This window comes from Cynara cardunculus (genome assembly GCF_001531365.2).
Source record: "Cynara cardunculus var. scolymus isolate 2C chromosome LG 2, CcrdV1, whole genome shotgun sequence".
NCBI classification, from domain to species: domain Eukaryota; kingdom Viridiplantae; phylum Streptophyta; class Magnoliopsida; order Asterales; family Asteraceae; genus Cynara; species Cynara cardunculus.
The window spans coordinates 1,973,241-1,997,273 of NC_037529.1; the positions used below are offsets into that span (position 1 = coordinate 1,973,241).

Below are 24,033 nucleotides of genomic sequence, written 5' to 3' on the forward strand. Positions count from 1 at the left end.
AATATTGGTTCTCACAGTTACCACAAACAACTCAATTCTCCTTTGAATAAGCCCATATATATATATATATATATATATATAGAGAGAGAGAGAGAGAGAGAGAGAGAGAGAGAAAAAGAGAGAGACTAGGGATCATGTGAGATCAGTTTGTTTTTGTAAGATCCTTAGGACCACCTTTTTATATTTAAAACTTCACAGCAAAACGCTGTAAAGGTAAGCCTCACAGTGTTTTTACTGTGAAGGTTCGGTTTCTTTTTATCTTCACAGTGTTTTGCTACGAAGTTTCAAATGTAAGAAAATGGTTTTAAGGATGTCACGAAAACATATTGGTCTCACGTGAACCCAACCCCATATGGATATATAGCGAAAGATGTTCAACTACATGCAATTTTTTATATCAGATATAAATTTTGAAACTATTTTTTAATATTGATTTGCAATAAAAATAAAATTTTGCATTTCATTTGTGTATGAATAGGTACTTTGCTAGTGTGTGTAAGGAAGGGTTAAAAAGAATGGATATTATTTATGCAAATGAGTGAACAGTTGTATAAAACCTTAGGCTCCCAACATTTGCATATCATCACGTATTTCATATAACAAGAAATACAACTTTACATATACGGTTCCAAATGTACAAAAGTTTCATTATAAAAGTAGTTACCACAATTTTCTCTTTCAAATTATCCACACGCATGTAATCATATTATCTCATCATAAATTTCCTTTCCTTTAACATCTAGTTACCTGACCTGCAATGCACCATTTAAAACACAAAAACGAGGGTTAGACCAAAAAGTTTAGTGAGTGATTTTCTCATTGTCTGCTATTACAGGGTGAATAATCACTAGATGCATTTATCAAAACATATTTGTAATAGTAACAAAATATACAACATCTTGATATAACAAACTTTTTTCGTCGCATCTAAATGATGAGACATCACCAATTTCTCACATCAAATAAGCCGATAACTTATTTCACACATTCTGAAATAACTCATCACATCACATAGATAAAACAAGTTAATGCATTCAGTTCTAATCTCAATGTTAGAAACTATTGCCAACTATCGCAGATGGCCCGCCATCTATCGCGGTTAAACCCGCCAACTATCGCGGTTGGCCCGCCATTCAGCGCGGTTAAACCCGCCAACTATACAAGATTTAAATGATGCACAAACACAACAGTCAAAGCTTGGAATACCCTTCTTGAAAAACACTTGGCGATGGACACTGTCACTGGTCAACACTTAACGATGAAGACTCTCACCGGTCAACTCTTGGGCCATGAAAGCACTTATCTCCCATCCCTCATCTCCCAAAGCTTGGGAGATGAGCACGCCTCAATGGACATAATATTCGAATCCAAATACATCATATAATTTTCGAATCCAAATACATCACATAATTTCATGTATCAAAGTAAATCACGTGAAATGTAATAACACATAATTTACCAAAGCTTTGTAAAAACTCACCTCGTTCGAAATCAACCAATATCTCATCGAACCATTTGACCGGATCTTTCTTCCTTTAAATAAAAACCACCAAACCTCTCCAAAACTCCCCCAACAAGCCTTCCAAAAACAAATTATACATGAGTAAGGGGACGTTTACCAAACACTTATCCGGGTATGCGCATACGAAGTTATATTAACTTACTGGATGAATATGGCAAGAACCAAGAATCTTACCCTGTAAAAGCGAGACAAGGACCAAGAGTGTTACCCTGTAAATGAGAGTGATGATTCTTACCACAGTAAGCGCTTACCGAGTAAATTGTTATATATGATATTGTTTTCGTGACTATAATTTTACCCGAAAAGTAAATGATAATATTGAATTTTACCGGTAAACACTTATCGGATAAATATTTAATAAACATCCCCTTAAAAGATAAAGAAGTATAAGGCGGTGCATGGCACACACCCTATCTCCTCCCCCCATATGATACCACCAAAACCAACCACCTATTGGACCAACATATTGGAATCACAAGAAGGTGACCATATTCATCTTTGGTCCCTCATCTTTCATCAATTAAAAAATTATCTCCTTAAACTTTCCATCAATATTATTTCGAAACCCGATCAACACCAAAGTTAAAAACGGAAATTACAACTTGTAAACTCATCATTTTTTTAAGTTATAATTTTAGAAGAATTGAAGGTGCATTAAAATATTAAATAAATATTTACCTCTTTCTAAGAATATTGAAACATTCAAAGGTAGAATGGGAAAAAGAACAACAAATTACATAATGAACATACAAAACAATGAATGTAGACGTATTCGTCACAGAAAAATCACATAATAAGAAGTATTCAATTTATTAAAACATTACGACATTATTATCATAGCAAAATCAAATCGTTATCGACAACAGAGACATCAGCATATGAACTTAAGAAGTATTCAATGGTATTAACAATATTTAAGATATATTATAATTTTTTATTATGGATTAAATAATTTGAATTCTTGTATTTTCATAAAACATAGATATTCTTGTATTTATGTGTGTATATTATAAGGGTACTTGCGTATTACATCGAAATATATCTCGATTTTAATGTTTCTTTTTATGTTTAAATAAAATATAAATTTGAAGATTCCATAAAAACTTGAAAAAATATTGATAATAGAATCAAAGTAAGTATTTGAAGGTTCTCGTTTTTGTGTAATTTCTTTAATTGAATTTTTTTATTACAATTTAATAATGAATAATTTATTTCCAGTTTAATAATATAATTTTTTTATAATGATCATAATTAAAAATTATTTTAAATGTTTTAGATTTTTTATATTTAAAATGAGATGTTTATCTTATATTTGATTATGTTTATCTATAGTTAGTTACACAAATTTAAAATAGCATTTTAATAAGTTAATAGTTAAAACTCGATAATTATCTTAATTATATTTTAGATTTTTTATATTTTAAAATGAGATGTTTATCATTTATTTGATTATGTTTACCCGTAGTTAATTACACGAATTTAAACATAGAGCTTCAATAAGTTGTAATTATGCATAATTTACTTATAATTTTGAACTTTAAGTAATATACATCAATATACAGTACTTTATACATAAAAAATAATTTTTAAGAATTTTTATTAAATATTTTATAATATAGTATAGATACCGTTCTCGTTTTGAACATGATTATATATACATACATATATTAGACGTGTGGGCGTTCGTGCGTGTGTTTTATTAAGGAAAAAAGCCTGATAAAAAGATTTGGTGGTTACATTTAATGCGAAGAAGGCGGAGTAGAGAAGTATGGAGTCAAGGAAAGAAGATGCCAAAGAATATACTCCACAACATACAACTCTCTATTTACTGCATAACCATATCTATCTCTATATCTATATCTATATCTATATCTATACTCTCTATATATACATATATATACACACACACATCACCTCACCTCACCATCTTCATCATCAACACCAAATCAAAAGGTCTGTATCACTTCTTTATTGATTGATTTTCTTCAATTCATGTTTCCATCTTTTGATTTCACATGCATGCATACATACATACATGAATCACAACCTTCATGTTAGATCTATATTACTCATTCCTAATATATACCTCCACAATTCTAGATTTACGATTTCCACTTGATTTGTTTCTTTCTGTTCAGATTCATGGATTATTTAGGGTTTTTGTCATCATATACTCCTACTGAATTAACGAATGGAAGAATTTATACCTTCGGATCACTTGGAGAAGACGATCGACGTTAAAAATTGACGATTTCTGTTTGTTTTTGTAAGTTGTAGATCTAATTCCACGGAATCAAAGGATTGCGACATCTCAGGGATCGGAATCGTTGAATTTGAAGGTTTTCCACAAGAATCGAAATTGACGATCGATGGCGACGGCGGGAAATTTGAAAGTTCTTAATGCTCTTGATGGCGCCAAAACGCAATGGTATCATTTCACTGCCATTGTCATCGCAGGGATGGGATTCTTCACAGATGCTTACGATCTCTTCTGTATCTCTCTCGTTACCAAAATGCTCGGCCGCATTTACTACACTAAACCAGGCGCAATTAAGCCCGGAAGTTTACCGCCCAATGTTTCAGCCACCGTCAACGGGGTGGCTCTCGTCGGAACCCTCGCCGGCCAGTTGTTTTTTGGGTGGCTTGGCGATAAACTTGGACGGAAAAAGGTTTATGGTATCACACTTATGCTTATGTGTCTCTGTTCCATTGCTTCCGGTTTGTCTTTCGGAAGCAACCCAAAAATGGTCATGGCTACGCTTTGCTTTTTCCGGTTCTGGCTCGGATTTGGGATCGGAGGCGATTACCCGCTCTCCGCCACCATAATGTCGGAGTATTCGAATAAGAAAACTCGTGGCGGTTTTATTGCGGCGGTTTTCGCAATGCAAGGGTTTGGGATCTTAGGGGGCGGGGTGTTTGCGATAATCGTGTCTTCGGTGTTTGATGCTCGGTTCAAAGCTCCGTCATACGAGGTTGACCCGGTGAAGTCGACGGTTCCTGAAGCGGACTATGTTTGGAGGATTATTCTCATGGTTGGAGCTCTTCCGGCTTTACTTACTTTTTACTCGAGATCAAAGATGCCGGAAACCGCCCGTTACACTGCCCTTGTGGCGAAGAACGCGACCAAGGCGGCTTCGGACATGTCGAAAATCTTGAATGTCGAGATCGAGTCCGATCAACAAAAGCTCGACGAGAAATCCAGAAATAACGATTTCGGTCTTTTTAGCAAGGAGTTCGTCAAGCGACACGGGCTACACTTGCTCGGAACCACCACCACTTGGTTTCTTCTCGACATCGCATTTTACAGTCAGAATCTGTTCCAGAAAGACATATTCACCGCCATCGGTTGGATTCCTCCGGCGAAAACAATGAACGCCATCGAAGAAGTTTATAGAATCGCAAGAGCACAAACACTCATCGCTCTTTGCAGTACCGTCCCCGGCTATTGGTTCACGGTGTTCTTGATCGATCGGATCGGAAGATTCACGATTCAGATAATCGGTTTCTCGATGATGACGATCTTTATGTTCGCACTAGCGTTCCCTTACAACCACTGGACTCGACCAGAAAACAATATCAAATTTGTGGTGATGTACTCGTTTACTTTCTTTTTTGCCAATTTCGGTCCCAACACCACCACCTTCGTGGTCCCCGCAGAGATCTTCCCGGCTAGGTTTCGGTCGACTTGCCACGGTATCTCAGCGGCATCGGGAAAACTCGGAGCAATGGTGGGTGCTTTCGGGTTCTTGTATCTGGCTCAGAATCGAGATCCAACCAAGACCGATGCCGGCTATCCAGCTGGCATCGGAGTGAAAAACGCCCTGATTGTGTTGGGTGTGGTTAATTTTCTGGGAACTTTGTGTACTTTCCTAGTACCTGAATCGAAAGGGAAGTCGCTCGAGGAAATGTCCGGCGAGACCGAAAAGGAAACCACCGATTCACCGCTGTAGGCTTAGCTAGAACAGTGTGTATCGAGTACCATTAATCCATTGCAATCCACAAGATTTTGGAAGTTTATAATAACAATCTTGTTATCTTTCTACTTTCCGAACTTGTTATTACCATGTTTACACGCATTTTGTATGCAGTACAGGACGAGGCATGACAGTACGAAAAGTTGTCATCTCACATTTGGCACAATATTAAACTGGGATATGAGAAGACCACATTGAAACAAAAATCAAAAGATATGTGACAAGATTAGTAAATTACTAAACTACCCATATCAAATTAAAACACTAAAACTTTCCACAGTACTCAACTGCCTACCTCATTGTTGTCTGTGCAATCCTATCTAGTCCTGTGTGTACCAAAAGCAACCTAAAGGAGACAATAGAGAAAAAGAAGCAACCACGGATTTGTATACGATGATACGTCACAAAATACACGAAAAGATCCTTAAAGCAATCAATCGTTTTAACACATAAAACGCGATTAGTAAACCCGTTCCCTGAGCACTTCGAGGTCCATCTCGGTGAAATCCGTAGCTTGAATCTCGTAGTGAACGCCATCTAACTCGTGTATGATCCTGCTTTTGGATGTTGCATACAACATCTTGGCTCGGATCCGAGAGGATGCAGGTGACCTAGAAAAATTTCAAAGCAAACAATAGCATTCACTTGGTTTTGAAGAAAAACCACAAGAGGCTGTTTACCCCAACACTTATCCCGGTAAGCGCTTATCAGTAAGATTCAATATTATCCTTTCTTATCGGGTAAGATTTACCCGGTAAGCACTGACCGGGTAATAACCAGCTAAGACTTTATGTTATTGTCATTACTCTTACAGGGTAAGTTTTGCGTTTCTTGCCATGTTTATCGGTAAAGTAATGTAACATAGTAAGCGCTTATCGGGAAATCGTTTACCAAACAACCCTAACATTCTAATTAGTAAAGGTGCATTTGATATACCGGACAAAACAGAACAAAACAGGGATCCTTGTTCCATATTTGGTAGGACTTTTATGTGGAACAGACAGGGACAAAGTAGAACAGACTTGTTCCATCATACCCCATAGGGTGGAACAAACTTATATTTTACCAATAAACACTCCAAACAAAACTTAATTATCTTCTAACACATTAAATACGTCTCCTTTTTACATTATATTCAGTGTTTAAATTTTATTTATCGTATTTTATCTTTTTTACCATCCTCAAAATATTATTTTTATACGGTTTTCTATATTTATTAATTTATGTAATTTATTATATATTAATCATAAAAAATAATGTAGAAAATGGATAAAATAAATATTGGAAACCACATAAACTTTTTAGGTGTCATTTTAATTATTTTGATGAAAACTTTCTAATGATATATTTTGTTATAAAAATAATTATTTTGTTATAAATTTAATAAACTACGTAAATTAATCAAAATATATAACCAACTCATTAGAGATAAATCGGTCATTTTACTTGTTTTTATTCAGCCTTACCAAACGTTGGGCCGTTCGTAGGGGTTTGATTTCAAAATAGCGAATATTTTCGACATTTGTACAAAATAGTCAACAGGTTAGCAAAGTAAGCATTCCGAGCTCCCCCTTTTCTTTCATAGTACGAATCTTGACCGGTTTACTAGTTGCTTCTTATTTTGTTAGCTAAGCGTTGTGACGTTTCTAGGCTTACAACTAGTATACATCGAAAGATTACCTGATCTTTTTGTTGAGTGACCTTTTATAGCGACTAGCGGGACCATCTCGCAAAAAAGAGGGAGCTCGGAGAGCCCGTTTCGTCCCTAAAAGTTGGCTATTTTGTGATGGGACCCCTCCAAATTTGGTTAGTTTTGGTTGCAGAGGCTTGTGGGTGAAATAACCGACTTTACAGATGCCCGATAACCCGATGGGAAAGTTACCGGTTTAGTGAATTAAATTGGGCACAAATCTTAGGGATCGGGAAAACTAACCAAGCGATGAAGAATATCTTGCTCTTTTGACAGTTCTCGGAAGTCACAAAGTCGAAATCATAGACGGCATATCTGCAATCATTGTCGGGCAAAGCTGATGTCAAATCTTGGTAACTCTCGGCAGGACTGCCGGTCCTCTCAACAACGACTTCATTTTTCTTCTCATCGATTTTAAAGATTACATAACGGTGAGCCTTCTTTCTTTGCAGTTCAAGGAATGTGCCTTTGCAGTGCTCAGCAACACCCATACCTGAAGAAGCATTTGGCTGCAAACCAATACGACATACGTAAGAATCAATCCACGAAAGCATCAAAAACAAGTTTTGATTCGAAGAACTAGAGAGCCACGATAAATTTACGAAAACGTATTGCCTTCTTGTTTATTAGAAAAATTCAAGCCTAATTGAGAAGTTGGACCATAAATATAATGCTCTTTGAGGGTGCGTTTGGTTGGGAGACAAGATGGGACGAGACAAGACTGGACGAACGAGAGTGAGGTAGCAGGTGAAAAAAGGGAAATTGACGAAAATAGCCGATCCCATCAATCAACTCACTTTTAAGAGCCTTTTCCCAAAATAACCGGTCTTTACGTAGTCTTTACGCATTTGCATAAAGAATGATATGCGTAAGGAGCAAAAATCTAAATCTTTATGCAAAAAATCATTTTTCTTTGTTTCTAATCTGAAAATCGAGTTTATGCAAATGCATAAGAACATTTGCATAAACTACGGTTAAAATGAGAATTCAATTGAAAAGGTGGCTGAAAAGTGAAGTTGATTGTGGAGATATGCTATTTTGGTCAATTTCCCATGGAAGAATCATGCAAGGTTGTAAAGTTTTAATTTAAAACGGGTAGTTTAGTAATTTACAATCTTGTCTTGACTCCCTAATTTTTGTTTTACTGGTTTTGGCGGGACAAAAAATCGCATTTTTGTCCTACTTGGTCTTGCCTGTCATAGTCTAAATGTCATATCAGACATTGGACAAAAGCTTTTATTCTGTCATGTCCTGCATACGAGAACGCACCTTTAAAAACATAGCACTAACATCCCGATGCTTGGGGCAAGCTTCGACATACAAATATTGTCGAAAAAGAAGGGATTTAAAGCAATCGATCAACGGTACAACGAAAAGCCAAGTACTTTAAAATATATCACTCGAATTTTAAAACAAGTGATTGGCTTTTCAAACCATTGAACTTCGTTTTTCTTTAAAACTAAACTATTGACCTTGCAAAATATCACCATAACCTGCAGCTATCAACTGTTTTCTTGGATTAAAAATACCAAATTAAACATTTTATGATACTTTTTTTCCACAATTTGTCACAAAAAACACCCCTTTGAACATTATCATGTAAATCATGGGACCCTTTTCAGATCATAACCAGATGACATTTTGTCGAACACCTTGACAGCATCTTGCTGTTTCTAGCCCTCTTACTCTCTCAGACGACACGATCATCAAACACCAATTCCCCAATTAAAGAAACCAAACAACTTCAAGAATAGAAATCTATACAGTGATTTGATGCGAAAATAGAAAATTAAAAACCCATAATTTGACTACATTCTCTACAGCACAAGAACGTAGTGAAACCAAATGAAGATAACCCCCAACCATATTCACATGTTTTAAACCTAATTCTATGTAATATCGAATCTATAAACACGAATTACTCATTCTCAATAAAGGATAATACAGAAAATCTTGGATCAGTACGTACCGATCCTCTGAATCTGAACGACATGACTGAAACCTTCGATGCGAAAACAAGTCGTCAAAGTTCAGAATCAAGAAATCAAAGACCACCGCAAAAGTAGATTTAGAGGGAAATCGATTGACGGTGGGATACCGATTTCGAATTTGATTGTTAATGGCGGTGTGCAGACTCGAAGCTACTTTGCCTCCTTTTTCCCTTGTGTGTCGTGGGTTCCTAAACGCTCCCCACGCGGCGACTGGTTTCCCCGTTCTCAATATATTTATATTGAGTGAATTCGCATGTTTGGTCCCCATAGTTTAGTGTTTTTGATGAATTTGATCCCTATATCAAACTAAGTTTGGTTTGCATTGTTTTTTCCATCTGCTACCCGTAACGGTGTCTCGAAAGTCAACCGATCCCATTGGAACCGATCGACCATAACTAGATAACCGATCGAACAATCAAAAGTCAAAATCTCCGAAGAAAATTATATCCATTTCCAAGAGCTTATTAATTTTGGAGATTACAATCTGAATTATATTATTAAAATATTTTTCATAAAATATTATTTATCTTTCGTATACATTTAATTTCAAGGATTCTCATTGGTATAAATACTAAAATATAGTTTTTTTCTTTCATAGATAATCATTTTTAGAGAGTTTTCAAAATTTAGAGAATTCCAGACACATTATCTCTCTCCTGCTTTCTCCATTTTGAAAAAAGATTTTAAAGAATCTGCAAAAATCCCTTAAATCCCGAAATTTGTTGGAGATGCTATAAGAGATATGGAGTAATTAACAATCGTAAATGCTTCGAAGACTGATACAAGACTATGAATAAATACTTTATAATATAACTAGAACAGTACCGGTACAATGCAGCAAGATACACTCGGTTTTAATGTTTCGTTTTTTTTGTCTCAGTCTATGTTATAATACAATTTTACGTGGTTTTAATAAATATAAATATAAAGATATATCATAAAAAATTAAAAATAATAATATTGATATTAGTATCAAACTAACTATTTGAAAATTCTTCTTTTTCTGTGTGTTTCTTTATTTCATTTTTTAATTTTTGGTTTAATAATATAATCTTTATAAAGAAATTAATTAAGTATTTTGTTAGTACTCAATGGTTATCTTAATTATATTTTAGATTTTTTTTATATTTAAAGTGAGATGTTTATTCTCTATTTGATTATGTTTATCTGCAGTTAGTTACACGAATATGAAGTTTTAATAAATGGTACTTAAACAGAATTTACTTGCAATATTAAATTTTAAGTAACATGCATCAATAAACATTATTTCATGCATAAAAATTGGTTTTAAATTTTTTTGTCAAATACTTTATAATATAGTATAGATACACATAAATAAACAATATTTCATACATAAAAATAATTTTTAATTTTTTTTATCAAATCCTTATAATACATCAAATATTTTATAAATCAAATAAGAAAATCAATCAATTATAAACAAAAAGTGCCGTTTAATATATTTTATTTTATCATTATTTAATATTTCAAATTTCTATTCCTTTTTAATATTCCATTTATTTCTTTGATACATTTTTTCTTTTAAATAATTAATAAAAAAAATACCTTTTAATTACGCATTACTCTTGGTGATACAACAAAATGCATTTATTACTGTTTCTAACCTCTGCTTTTCATCTTTCTACTAATTTCGAAAACTCCGAGGACAACCAAAAGGGTTTTCTACGAGAAGAATACAAGCCCACCATCACAAACTGTAAATCGCAGATTCGCAGTAAAAAAACATGGAATCTGAAGGTATTCATCATCATGGGGGGCGCCCCCTTGTTCTGTTTTTTCTTATTAAACCTTTCAGTTAGTGTTTCGATTTCTTTTTAATATTCAATTTTGTGTGTTAGGGCAACAAAACTCTTCGAACCCATCAGCCGTGATCGCAGCTCTTTTATGCAAAAGAGCCAAACATCATGAGGATCTTCGAACCATCGAAAAACAGGTCTCATAATGTTTTCTTGATTGCCTTTTGTCACAACCTTTATAATCTCGAATGTCTTTATAATCGTTTATCAGGCCTTTTGTTTGTTTTGACGGGTTCGTAGGTTCTTTCTGGTTTGATGTTCAAGATTTTTGGATCAACAATGGAGTGAACAAAAGCTTCATATCTATAAGTGATTAAAGTGTGTGTTTAACTTTGACCTAACCTTCTAAAAATGGAAATTTTCATTGTTTGAAGCTCTTTTGATCAAGCTAGCAAAAGATTCATAATTTCACCTCTTGGGTGTGTTTAAGTGTTTTCATGAGCCTTCTAAATAAGGAAAGTTTCAAGATTTTATGGGGTTATCTCCAGATTTAGGTATAGTGGTGTGAAATATAATCTTCATCCTGCTTTCCACAATTAAAGTTCACTTCTAGAATGTTCCTGATAGCAAATGAAATGGATCCTTTAGGTATCTAACCCTAATGAAGAATGCTTGTAATCGGCTAACCGCAAGTGGGTAGAATCAGTTTTATGAGCAATGATGTAGCTTAGCAGATTATTAGACTTTTGTTTAGTAATCCAGAATCCCACCATAGCTCACTGCTATAGTGTTAGGAATATAAGCAAACCTAGATGAATAGAAAGGAAAGTACATAGCTTTTGTGATTCTGACACACAATTGTTTGCATCCATTCAAGTCCCCACTCACCCATTTCACTATTGAAGAAAATACAACAAAGTTATCCTTTTATCTACCAAATCCCTGCACAACCACAAGAATTCTGTGAATTAATTGGCCATTGCCTTTGTGGTTCACTCACAACACTTTCTTATAGCATTGCATTTTCATGGAAACAACCGCAATACTCATTGGGGTGGAGGTTAGGTCTCCATACGTCTGGCCCTCCAGAGTCCAGACCCCACCTTCGGGTGGGATATACTGCTCTTATTTGGGTTGGTTTTAGTGTTTTACGTGCGTCTACATGTGATTTGGGGGATCCCTTCTAGGTCCCTCTTGTTTCTTCCTCTTGTTTCTTTAGTATTTTCTTTATGCGTCAAGCAATCAATTCGTGTTTTTTTTCTTTGCTTCTTTTTCCAACCTTGGATCTTCCTTTCTTTTCTAATGGTGGCCCACACTTATTTCTTTGTTTAATGGTGTCTCGTTTTAATGAGCGAGGATAATTTCTTACATTCACCTGATCCAAACCCACACGGAAGTCTCACTCACGCCATCTCACCGTGTTTTTCTTTTTGTTGATCCTTGAAGATAAGGGTGATTCTGATTTCTGAAAAACCCATTGCAACAGAATGACTATAGTCATCGCAGTCTGATTGTTCATGAATTTAAATTATTATTGCTTACACAACCTTGGGCATAACGCCATTTTATAACCCATATTGATATCAATATATTCTCTTGGTCACACTTCTCACATGTTGGGGATCTTAAGGGAAACAAACAATCTACTTTTTTCTAGGTAGAGATCAGGTTTGCGTACATCTTAGCCTCCCCAGACCCCCACCTCCAGGAGGGATGTACTGGGATTGTTTGGTTTGATCTTATATTGTTTCATGGAACGTACCAAAGTATTTTCCCACAAAAAACTTAAAAAGGTATAAAATCTAGGGTTACTATATAGTCATTGAATGCTTGTTTATTCCATATAATTGGAATAAACAAAGGCCATTTCGCTTCTTTGCCGAGCGAGAACATCACAAAGGGTGCATTTGTTCATCCTCTCAAATAGTCAGGGGTCTCTTTCCGTATCTGCGTCAGATGGTTGAAGTTTCTTATAACTCTCGGGATACCATAAAAACCTTGATGTCTTAACTTTTATTTCAGGTTTATGACATGGAGACGGCTTATTTACAGGATCCAAGCCAATGTGGAAATGTGTTAAAAGGTTATGAAGGTTTTTTGTCGGCATCTAAGAGTACTTCACTGTAAATCCGAAAATCCCTTCCCTTAACTTTCTACAATACATCTCTGTATTCTTTACCATGTACACTTAATACTCCATCCGTCCAATAAATAGTTTGAAGTAACACGATTAACTATTTGTTGAATGTCTACAATACCCATATCAGCATTCTCGATTTCCAAAAAAGTAAATGTTGCAATTCCGTAATTTTCATGTTATTTGAGGATTACAACAATCTAGTTGAGTTGGTGTGATTGCAGCTACAAGCGATCTAGGAAATTTCAGCCGGAAGATAGGCTCTTTTCACTATCTTCAGTTACCTCACCTGCGGTATGTTTTGTTTTTCTTATGATTCTATGTTGTGCACCAGAAGTTGATTCCCGTTATTTATTTTTAATATTTGCATGTTCACCCGGCCCCCTCTGTTTCTTGGTCTCAGTTTGTATTTCCTCCCAATAACTTTTTTCTTGATTAGATGCTTTAGTTTGTATATCAAGAGTATATAGTCTTTTTGGGCTTCTATGTGGGAAATTATGGTCTTTTTGGGTTTCTATGTGGGAAGTTATGGTCTTTTTTGACTTCTATGTGGCAAGTTATGGTCTTATAAGGCTTCTATGTGGCAAGTTATGGTCTTATAAGGCTTCTATGTGGCAAGTTATGGTCTTTTTGGGCTTCTATGCGGCAAGTTATGGTCCTTTTGGGCTTCTATGTGGCAAGTTATCGTCTTTTGGGGCTTCTATGTGGCAACGTATGGTCTTTTTGGGGATTCTATGTCAAAAGTTATGGTTTTTTTGGGCTTCTATGTGGGAAGTTGTGGTCTTTTTGGGCTTTCTATGGGGCAAGTTATGGTCTTTTGGGGTTCTACGAGGCAAGTTATGGTCTTTTGGGGTTCTACGAGGCAAGTTATGGTCTATTAAGGCTTCTATAAGGCAAGTTGTGCTCTTCTTGGGATCCTATGTGGCAGGTTATGGTCTTCTTGGGCTTCTATGTGGGAAGTTATGGTCTTCTTGGGCTTCTATGTGGGAATATATTGTCTTTTTGGCTTCTATGTGGAAAGTTATGGTCTTCTTGGGCTTCTATGTGGCAAGTTATGGTCTTTTTTGGCTTCTATGTGGCAAGTTATGGTCTTTTTTTGGCTTCTATGTAGCAAGTTATGGTCTTTTTCATCTTTTGTGCGGCAAGTTATGATCTTTTTCGACTTCTATGTGGCAAGTTCCGATCTTTTTCGACTTCTGTGTGGCAAGTTACAATCTTTTTCAACTTTTATGTGGTTTTCAGACCGAAGAACATGCCGCAATGGGAGCTGCATCTGGGTTGGGACCGTAAGCACTTCCTTCCACCTTACTAACTCGACTACTCTTATGATTTGGAAACCATTCAACTACATAAACTGGTACACAAAATCCTGAAGAATGCGTTATTTGGTCAGGGGAAAGCCGAAGAAAGGTAGACCAGGACCGAGGGATGTGAGAAGAATCAGGCAGTACAGTGAACCGGATTTCGACTATGAAGATGATCCTGATTTGATTTGATTCGAGTAGTAATTCTCGTTTAGAGCTCATTCAGAAAGGGGTTCAATTGAAAATTAGGGTTTTCGATTATAATTAGGGAGTGGAATGGTGTCTTAAAGATTCATGTTTCTTGATGTATATACATACATATTGGAATTTTCTATGAATTTAGGGCACATTCATGTGATGCTCTACACCAACTATTAAGAAATGAATTCCTCAAGCAGGGCATCTTATCTTTTGGTATTTACAAAGCCTTCTAATACTATTTTGTTTTAAGTTGATTAATTGTAATGTTCAATATGAAAAAAAGAGTAAGGGGGCCGTTTACCACATACTTACCCAGTCAGTGTTTATCAGTAAGATTTTAGTCCACTGAAACGACATCGCATGCAACAATTTATCCGGTATTCGCTTACCGTGGTAAGAGTCGTTGCTCTCGCTTACCGGGTAAGACTCTTGGTTCTTGTCTCGCTCTTATCGGGTAAGATTATTGGTCCTTACCATATTTATCCCGTTAGATAATGTGATTTAGTAAACGTTTACCCGAGTAAACGTTTGGTTAACGGCCCCTGAATCTCTTTGTGATTGATGTGTTTTAACACTTTGGGTTTTGTTTTGAAATATCTATGGATTGCATTCTTATGGTTTATAATTTATAATGCATTGGTCCCTCTCTGTCACCAATTCCGTCTAAAAGATTTTGTTAATTCAATTAGTTTAAAGGGGTATTTTAGTCATTTTAGGTTTCTATATTAAAAACAATATTCGATGTGTTAAAACAAATTTTTGTTTGAAAAAAAACATTAGTTCTTGTTTAGTGTAACAAATACCGTTTTTAATAAATATAACGAAGTTTTGAAATTTGTAGTTTGCGGTGATCTACGGATCTTGTAATATTTAATGACATGTATATTAAGTTTATCGTACATTTGATTATAACCCTTTCGTAAACATTTTATAATTTGTTAAGCAAGTATTGACGATGTTAAATGTTACAAAATTAGTAGATTACTGGTCAAAAGAAGTACAAAATATGAAAATATGAAAACTAAAGGCCGTTTAATGAACATATAACTGGTAAGTGTTTATCAAACCGTTTACTTTATCAAATGAACTTGACAATGGCTGAAAATCTTATCTAGCAAGAGCGATGATAAGGATGATGAGTTTTACGCAGTAAACGTTTATCGGTAAATTGTTGCATATGATACTGTTTTGATGGATTATAATTTTACGCAGTGAAGTAAGGGGTTGTTTTGTTTACTTCTTAATTGTTCCATTATGAGACAACTTCTAGATCGTTAAGAGGTAAATCTTGTGTGGTAACAAAAAGTCTGTCTATTGATGGTTTTCTAAAACCATCTGAATGATTTTGTATCATGTGCCTCCCTAAACTATTTAGCGCCTTAATTTCATTGACATTATAAACAATTACCAAACAATTATATTTCATTTGACAATATATCATGAAAAATTTAATTATTTTTACCATTTAATCATTTTACACAAAATCATTCAATAATTTTCAAGTCCCTAAAATCGAATAATTAGTTTTGCTATAAAAAGAATTAATTTTTTGTGAACGGAATGAAATCAAATATCGAAGCTGTAAACGACGTCGCATAGACCCCCATCCCTAAAATCCCTCGTAGTTTGCTCCTGAATTCACCGGTGCGGCGGTCTGATCAAATCGTTGGGCGGCGGCCACTCCTTCATCCTCTTCTCTCCTCCCATCAACTTGTTGGTATCTTCTCTTTTCCGATCAACCCTATTTCAATGCTAAATCTTCTTTCCTTACTTACTCTCACCTGTCAACTATATGGTGGCAGGAAAACAACAAAATGCACAAAAACGAACCGCGAAATGCGTTGATTGAAGACGTCGCCGTGTCTGTATCTTGGATTGAGACCTCCGACACCGTCTCCCGCCACTTCCAGTTTCAACCGGACGGCCAATTGTCCGTCAGTATTCAATCCATCGTTTACATTTATGATAAACCTCTTTCAATTTTGAAAATAGGGCACTTTTAGATTACTTGCCTCATGTTTTGAGGGTTCTGATTCGATTTTAGTTGCTTCAATTTACACTTTGTTCTTGATACCTTTGATGCAATTGTACCTCAATCTGCATTTTCATTTTTGATTAATTGGTTCTCACAATCATCACATTTGCTGATCAAACGAGTTACCCAAAACACATCGTTGATCGAGTTTTTGTAAAACCTAACAAAACATTAATCTTTGTAGATGTTTGATGAATAAACGAATTTACAAACTTATAGTTGTGGTTATTCATATATGAATACATCAAGCACTTCTTAATGTTTATTTATAGTTCTGGTGATTCATATATGAATACCTCAAGCACTTCTTAATATCATATATTCTGACTTTTGAATCTTGTGGGATTTTCGTGTTTTAGCTGAAGGTGCTTGATGATTCAAGACCGTTTGTCCACAAAATAACCGAATCCTTTGTCAATAAATTCTTCCCATCCGGTTTTCCGTATAGGTGAGTTAATCAAACATAATATCGTGTAAATATCTGGTTTTCTCTATAGCCGTTCAAATAGTATTTGATATAGAGGTCAGGTCTCCATACATCCCACTCTCAGACCCCATGTGACAACCCGTCCCACATGGATTCTGAGCTCCTTTTATCTTTTAAAATATGTCATCTTTTTAGTATTCAATTCCACCATCTCTTGTTACTCCAGTGTCAATGAAGGATATCTTAGATACACACAGTTTCGGGCATTGCAACATTTCTCAAGCGCGGCACTCTCCGTGTTATCAACTCAGGTCCTCCTTCCGATCCCTAGAAAAACACCCGTTTCTTGATTCATTTCCCGTAATCCCTTTAGATTCTGCAAACATAAGTATATCATAAAGATACATAATTTTACCCCTTTGCAGTCACTGCTATATGCTGCAGGCTTGAGACCGACCCCTGCACAAGCAACGGCAGTTAGTTGGGTGACAAACAACCGTTACCTCAAAGATTTCAAACAAGTAAATGCTACAGGAAAGTTTTAGTAATTTTGTTAACGTTGTACAGATACTAAAAGACGGAATGCAGCACGTGGGGAAGCTAATATGTAGCAATTTAGGTGCACAGATGGATTCCGAGCCCAAACGGTGGAGGATATTGGGTTTGTATCGTATTTTGCGTTCTTTGTTCTTTATAGCTATGAAATATTTGACTTGAAGAAGGTGTTTTTGATCTGTAGCTGATGTGCTATACGATTTGGGCACCGGTCTTGAAATCTTTTCGCCATTATGCCCACAATTGTTTCTTGAAACGGCTGGCCTCGGGAATTTTGCAAAGGTAAGTTGGTGGTAAATCGATTTCTACATTAGTCATCGTGAGGAAAGTTCAAATGATAACGTCAATATTTTGAGAACATGAAAACCAACTAATTAACTATTCCATGCATTATTCATAATGAATAACCCTGAATAACCATGAATATCATGCATTTTCATCATTAAGGGTGCGTTTGGTACACCGGACAACACAAAACTGAACAGAGATCACAGTTCTATGTTTGGCAGGACTTCTATTGTGGAACTGAGTGGAATAGACATGTTCCACCCCACCCCATGAAATAAGATGGAACATACCTATATTTTACCAATATAACCTCAAAATAAAACCCAATTCTCTTCTAAAACATCAAATACGCCACTCTCTTCACATTTTATTTATTCTTTAAATTTTATTTATTGTGTTTTATGCTCTTTAAACTTTCACTTTAGTGTTCTCAAAATATTATTTTTATATGGTTTCTATATTTTGGTTAATTCATGTAGTTTATTAAGTAATAATAATAAATAAATATTATAAAAATGGGAAACTATATAAACCTTTTATTTTGGTGTCATTTTAATCGTCTTGACAAAAACTTTCTAATGACATATTTTGCTATAAAAATTTATTTTATTATAATTTAATAAATTACATAAGTTAATCAAAATATATAAACAACTAATTAGGGGTAAATTGGTTATTTTATCTGTCCTGTCATGTCCAGTTCTGTTTTACCAAACGTTGAACAACTGTACTGTATTGTCCTGTTTTCTGTCCTGCATGTCTGGATACCAAAGGCATCCTGATATCTACCATGACATTCATTATGAATAAAACATGAATAGTTGGTTCTCCTATTCTCAAAATATTTACAGTTATCATTTGAACCCGTCCCTAGTCATCATAAGAGTAACAACTACAAACTTTATTCCCGTCATTCAACAGGGGATGGCCGTAGTTGCTGCAAGAGCTACAAGATTGACGATCTATTCTTCGTTTGCCAAAGAGGGCAATCTTAGCGACTTATTTGCGAAAGGAGAGGCCATCTCAACCGTGTTTAATGTGCTCGGATTGGGTGCAGGGATTCAATTGGCCTCTACCGTTTGTTCATCAATTCAAGGGAAGGTACAGTCGATTTCTCAATGTTACATTGTGTCACCGCTCCTTTCTATATGGCAGAAACAATAAAAGTACAAGAATCTGTTCAAGCATCTGGGTTCTTATAAGAATCTGTGACCAAGTAAGAACCTGTGGTCACAATGGAGGTTCTTATGCGTGCGTTTGGTATCAAGACAGGCACGACAAAATATCACAGAACAACTGTTTAGCGATTGGTAAGATAGAGCTGGACATAATAGAACGGATAAAATGACCAATTTACCCTAATGAAATTTTATATTTTCTTATATATTTGTCATGCGCCCATCTAGTGGCCCGAGCCTATTCCTAAGAATATTTTAGAATAGTTAAGAAGGGTAATTTGGGCACTTCTTGGAATAATTTTTAGTATAAGTAGGGAGGCTGTAGGGAGTGTGAAGCATGCAGAAACTTAGGGGTCGTTTATCAAATTCTTATCCGGGTAAACACTTGTCAAATTAAATTATCTTACCGGATGAATATAACAAAGACCAAGAATCTTACCCGGTAAGAACGATGCAAGGACCGAGAGTCTTACCCGGTAAGTGAGGACAATGACTCTTACCACGATTAGCGCTTACCAGGTAAATTGTTGCATATAATGCCATTTTTGTTGACTAAAATCGTACCCGGTAAGTAAATGATAGTGTTGAATTTTACAGATAAGTGTTTACCGGGTAAGTATTTGATAAACGGCCCCTTAGTGAATTCTATATGGGAGGGTCGTAGCCTCTCGAATGCTAGTTATGTTATTCATTTTCCTTGTTCATTGAAGCATTTGACACTGTCCTTATTATTGCGTTTCCATTTCAATTGTTCAATCATTTCGGTTCATAACAATATTTTGATTAATTTATGTAATTCATTAAATTATAATAAGATAAATATTTTTATAATAAAATATATCATTAGAATTTTTTTGTTAAGACGATTAAAGTGACTCCAAAATAATAAGTTGGTGTAGTTTCCAGTTTTTATTTTATACCTTTCTATATTATTTTTATTTTTATTTTTATTTTTTAATTTACATAAATTAACCAAAATATAAAACCCGTATAAAAATAATATTTTGAGGACAGTGAAGTGAAAGTTGAAAGAACATAAAATACAACAAATAAAGTTTAAGTAATGAATAAAATGTAAAGAACGAGGTATATTTGATGTTTTAGAAGAGAATTAATTTTCTTTGGAGGTTATTTTTGTAAAATATTATATCTGTTTCATGGGGTGGGGATGGAACGCACCTGTTCCACTCTGTTCCTGTACGATCTACATAATAGTTCTGTCAAATGTGGAACTGTGATTCTTGTTCTGTCATGTCCTGTCTAGTCATGTCCAGTGTACCAAGTGCACTCTACAATGACTGCTGAAGAACCCCCATTGTATGATTCTTCTAACAATCCTTTATTTATGCAGATGATTGCGGGGCCCCTCCTTTCGATAATACATGTTTACAGTGTATGCGAAGAAATGCGAGCGGCTCCAGTGAACACATTAAATCCACAGCGAACCGCAATGATCGTAGAGGATTTCATAAAGGTTGTTAAACAAATGCTATAAAACTATCTTTAAAGAGCATCGACAATGGCAGAGCTTTTGCGAAAAAAGTGGGTCCCACGTTCAAAAACCGCACCAGCAAAAAAGGTTTTCTGCCTGGAGCTTTTTATGTAGCCAATAAGCTTTCAAATAAGCACCATTGTGGATGCTCCGAGGTTCTGTAATCTAATCTATACCATTCGTTTATGCCATGCAACATTCTCATTTTGTGGGTCCCATTGTCGTTAGCCAGACAAATGACAATGGGACCCACAATGAGGAGAATGGTATGAACGAATACTATAATCTTTTTTTTACATTTGATATTAAAATATATGATTTAGACAGGAAAGGTATCAAGCCCTGTAGACCTAAGGTACAAAGAAGACCTTTTGTTTCCCGGGCAACTCATAAAAGATGCCGGAAATGTTAAAGTGGGAAGAGATTTTCACAAGGCAATCAAGCGCTCGAGATTAGCGGAGCTCAAAGAAATCTTTCCCGATGAGAAATTTCTATTGAGTTGCGGAAACAGGTGGACGGACATGGTGTTGGAGCACAACGCCACCGGTGAAGATGCGTTAAGAGGGTGGCTGGTGGCGGCATACGCTTCCAAAATGGAGAAATCCATTTCTGAATGGAATTCCCGCACGTTACAAGAAGCGTACGAGAAGATGAAGTTGGTGATGCCCACATTGCTTCCGGAAATACAAGCAAAAGGGTGGCATACTGACCGTTTTCTTGATGGTTCAGGTAAACGGTTTGGTTTCTAGTTTTTTTCCCCCTAGATCAGTTCATTCTTAGTCGAAATCTACAAACGGGTTCTTCCAAAAATACCCGTTTGCATACTGTTTCGCTTACTATTTGAACTCGTACAAACTCGCTGAGTTAACTCAACAAAGTACCATACAGCCAGTTTTCTTGATGCATACATATGCATTGTGGTTTTCTACATTTCTATATGCTAAACTAGTAAAAAACCATGAATGTGGTAATTCCTAAAATACCCTTTTCCGTACCCATTAAAACTCGGTGATTCATTAATGAATAAGTGAGTTGATTTTTGTTTGTATTGTATTGGAGGGATGGAAGATAAAGTTAGAACACATTTAAGATAAGGAAAACATGTGCATTCATTGTGAATGATGTTAACTCCATTATCTTGTATGGGATTTAGGGAATCTTTCACGACATGTTGCGTCACTGGATTTGACATTTTGCCCTTTTTCTTTTAACATTATTATAAAGCTTTTAAATGTAGCATCCGTGTTCATGTCTGTTTACATCTAACCCTCCTTTAAGATCCTATTTTATTACGAGATATATCAACCACTCAAATAGAATTTGATAAACGATCCATAAGAGAGATAATATATTTACAATATTTATTTATTGTATTTTAAAAAGTACTAGAAGGATACTCGCATAATACAGCAAGATATGTTTCAATATCATAAAAATTTATAAAATACATCGATATTAGTATCGAATTAACAATCTAAAAATTCTCGTTTTTTGTGCAATTTTCTTTAATTTAATTTTTTGTATTATAATTTAATTTAGATTTAATAATAAACTAATTTATTTTTTATTTAATAACATAATTTTTTATAAATATAATAATTTAAGTATTCTGTTTGAGATCAACGATAATTCCAATTATATTTTAGATTTTTTATATTTAAAATGAAATGTTTATTCTTCTATTTGATTATGTTTATCTGTAGTTAATCGAATTCAAACATTAAGTTTTAATAAGTATTTCATTAATAAAAAATAATTTTTTAAATTTTTTTTATTAAATATTTTATAATATAATATAGATAAGAATTTAAGGTTAATTAGATAATTGTTAAATTCATATATTTATGTTGTAATAATTATTTAATCTTGAAAAGCGTCTTCAAATCTTTTGTCGGTAAAGCCTATGGACCCATCTCGATTTCTTGCCTTTTTATATATTTATTTGTCCTTTCCGCTTTTATTAATGGTTGACTAATTGTATCCAATTAATAATAACAAGAATCAAATACAATTTTATACATACACATGTTCAACTTTTTATTTTCATGAAATCATATTTTTATATTTGAAATTTAATAATACAACATTGTAAAGATAATTTTCACAATGTTTTTGTTGTGAACGTTTAGATTTGTTACCTTTATAGTGTTTTACTATAAAATTTCAAATGTAAAAAATAATTGCATGAAAACAGTCAAATCTCACGTGAATCAGTCTTAATGGTTGTATATGGAATCAGAAAGAATTTAAAACCAATAAAGATGAAAAAAGTTGCATATATTTTGATGATGTCAAAGGAATCATAATCAGGTGTTGTCTGTTGATGCTATACAAATACCCCTACACCTATTTTCAAATATATATATATATATATATATATATATATATATATATTATTCTTTACAAAATCTTTATTTAGTTTTAATTTAATTGCTTGATATGTGTTTTGTATAACTAAACTTGGATCATTTCATTTTTATATGTGTTGGAACATCTTTTTTTTCTTTAAGGATTCTTTTAGAAAGTAACCTAAGGTTTCACATATTATTAGAGTCAAAGTTTATCACTCTAGAGATTCGACACTTCGTGAAATATGTATTTGTCTAGCTCTCTCCCTCTTAACACTATGAGACAATCTGTGCCATCTAACCTCAGTTGGAAGGAGTGCATTGGAGTCCCACATCAGGTAAATTTAAATCATTTTTTGCTTTATATATGTTGGAATTTTTCTTCTCTTCTTATTCCTTAAGATCTCTTATAGAGTAACCTAGGATTCCATATATTCTCATAATCCACACGATAATTAATTCTAAAATCATATATTTATTAACTTTTTTTTAATATAACTTTTTTCTTACAATATTAGTATAAATTTGTTGGTTAGTTCATTATCCTTACATAAAAAGAACATATTCACGAGTCTGATCTATATATATTTAATATATATATATATATATATATAGAACGTCAAAATTTAAGCTAAAAAAACAAAATTGACAACTATGGGACTTGAACCTACTGTAACGCCCCCAGAACCCCGTAGCAATGATATTGTCCGCTTTGACTAACCTGCCCGCTAAACCACAAAGCAGTAGCCGCACGGTTTTGTTTCTGGCAGCCGCACAACGCAAGCCCCAAAACGCGTCATACTAGGTTGAGGTATCCACACCCTTATAAGGAGTGTTTAGTTCTCCTCACCAACCGATGTGGGACGGGTTGTTACACCCTCCCCCCGTTAGGACACAACGTCCTCGTTGGGCCACATCGATCCGGGTCTGGCTCTGATACCACTTGTAAACATGTCACGCATCTCTCCACGTAACGAGCCACATCCAGCTTCATAACAGGTGTGGTTTAGCGTGCCAAAGCGGACAATATCATTGCTACGGGGTTCTGGGGGCGTTACAAGTGGTATCAGAGCCAGACCCGGATCGATGTGGCCCAACGAGGACGTTGTGTCCTAACGGGGGGAGGGTGTAACA

The 24,033-nt window shown here is 34.9% G+C and overlaps 4 protein-coding genes across 6 annotated transcripts; 3 read left to right on the top strand and 1 right to left on the bottom strand.

Annotated features, from left to right (window-relative positions):
• Positions 1-3,445: 3,445 nt before the first annotated feature.
• On the top strand, positions 3,446-5,692 carry LOC112505716 (probable inorganic phosphate transporter 1-7). Its single transcript, XM_025109662.1, has 2 exons — positions 3,446-3,475; positions 3,794-5,692. Exon 2 carries the CDS (start codon positions 3,892-3,894, stop codon positions 5,470-5,472), a length of 1,581 nt encoding a protein of 526 aa, XP_024965430.1. The 5' UTR covers positions 3,446-3,475; positions 3,794-3,891; the 3' UTR covers positions 5,473-5,692.
• Positions 5,693-5,725: 33 nt separating this feature from the next.
• LOC112505718 (actin-depolymerizing factor-like) lies at positions 5,726-9,386 on the bottom strand. 2 transcript variants are annotated; one of them, XM_025109664.1, is made up of 4 exons: positions 9,285-9,378; positions 9,156-9,188; positions 7,430-7,695; positions 5,726-6,107 (listed from the first exon to the last, which is right to left on the bottom strand). In XM_025109664.1, the coding sequence occupies exons 2-4, from the start codon at positions 9,177-9,179 to the stop codon at positions 5,957-5,959; spliced, it is 441 nt and encodes a 146-aa protein (XP_024965432.1). In that variant the 5' UTR covers positions 9,180-9,188; positions 9,285-9,378; the 3' UTR covers positions 5,726-5,956. The 2 variants fall into 2 exon arrangements, with proteins under 2 accessions (XP_024965432.1, XP_024965431.1); XM_025109663.1 differs by having other exon boundaries at positions 9,156-9,386.
• Positions 9,387-10,857: 1,471 nt separating this feature from the next.
• On the top strand, positions 10,858-14,792 carry LOC112507494 (chromatin modification-related protein MEAF6-like). The gene is made up of 6 exons (XM_025112108.1): positions 10,858-10,935; positions 11,037-11,131; positions 12,957-13,057; positions 13,296-13,365; positions 14,314-14,357; positions 14,465-14,792. The coding sequence occupies exons 1-6, from the start codon at positions 10,923-10,925 to the stop codon at positions 14,565-14,567; spliced, it is 426 nt and encodes a 141-aa protein (XP_024967876.1). The 5' UTR covers positions 10,858-10,922; the 3' UTR covers positions 14,568-14,792.
• Positions 14,793-16,181: 1,389 nt separating this feature from the next.
• LOC112507440 (protein root UVB sensitive 2, chloroplastic) lies at positions 16,182-21,475 on the top strand. Of its 2 annotated transcripts, XM_025112030.1 has the most exons (10): positions 16,182-16,293; positions 16,379-16,510; positions 16,971-17,059; positions 17,265-17,349; positions 17,464-17,523; positions 17,606-17,699; positions 17,778-17,875; positions 18,803-18,982; positions 20,411-20,533; positions 20,875-21,475. In XM_025112030.1, the coding sequence occupies exons 2-10, from the start codon at positions 16,391-16,393 to the stop codon at positions 21,298-21,300; spliced, it is 1,275 nt and encodes a 424-aa protein (XP_024967798.1). In that variant the 5' UTR covers positions 16,182-16,293; positions 16,379-16,390; the 3' UTR covers positions 21,301-21,475. The 2 variants fall into 2 exon arrangements, with proteins under 2 accessions (XP_024967798.1, XP_024967799.1); XM_025112031.1 differs by lacking the exon at positions 17,464-17,523.
• The last annotated feature ends 2,558 nt before the right edge of the window (positions 21,476-24,033 follow it).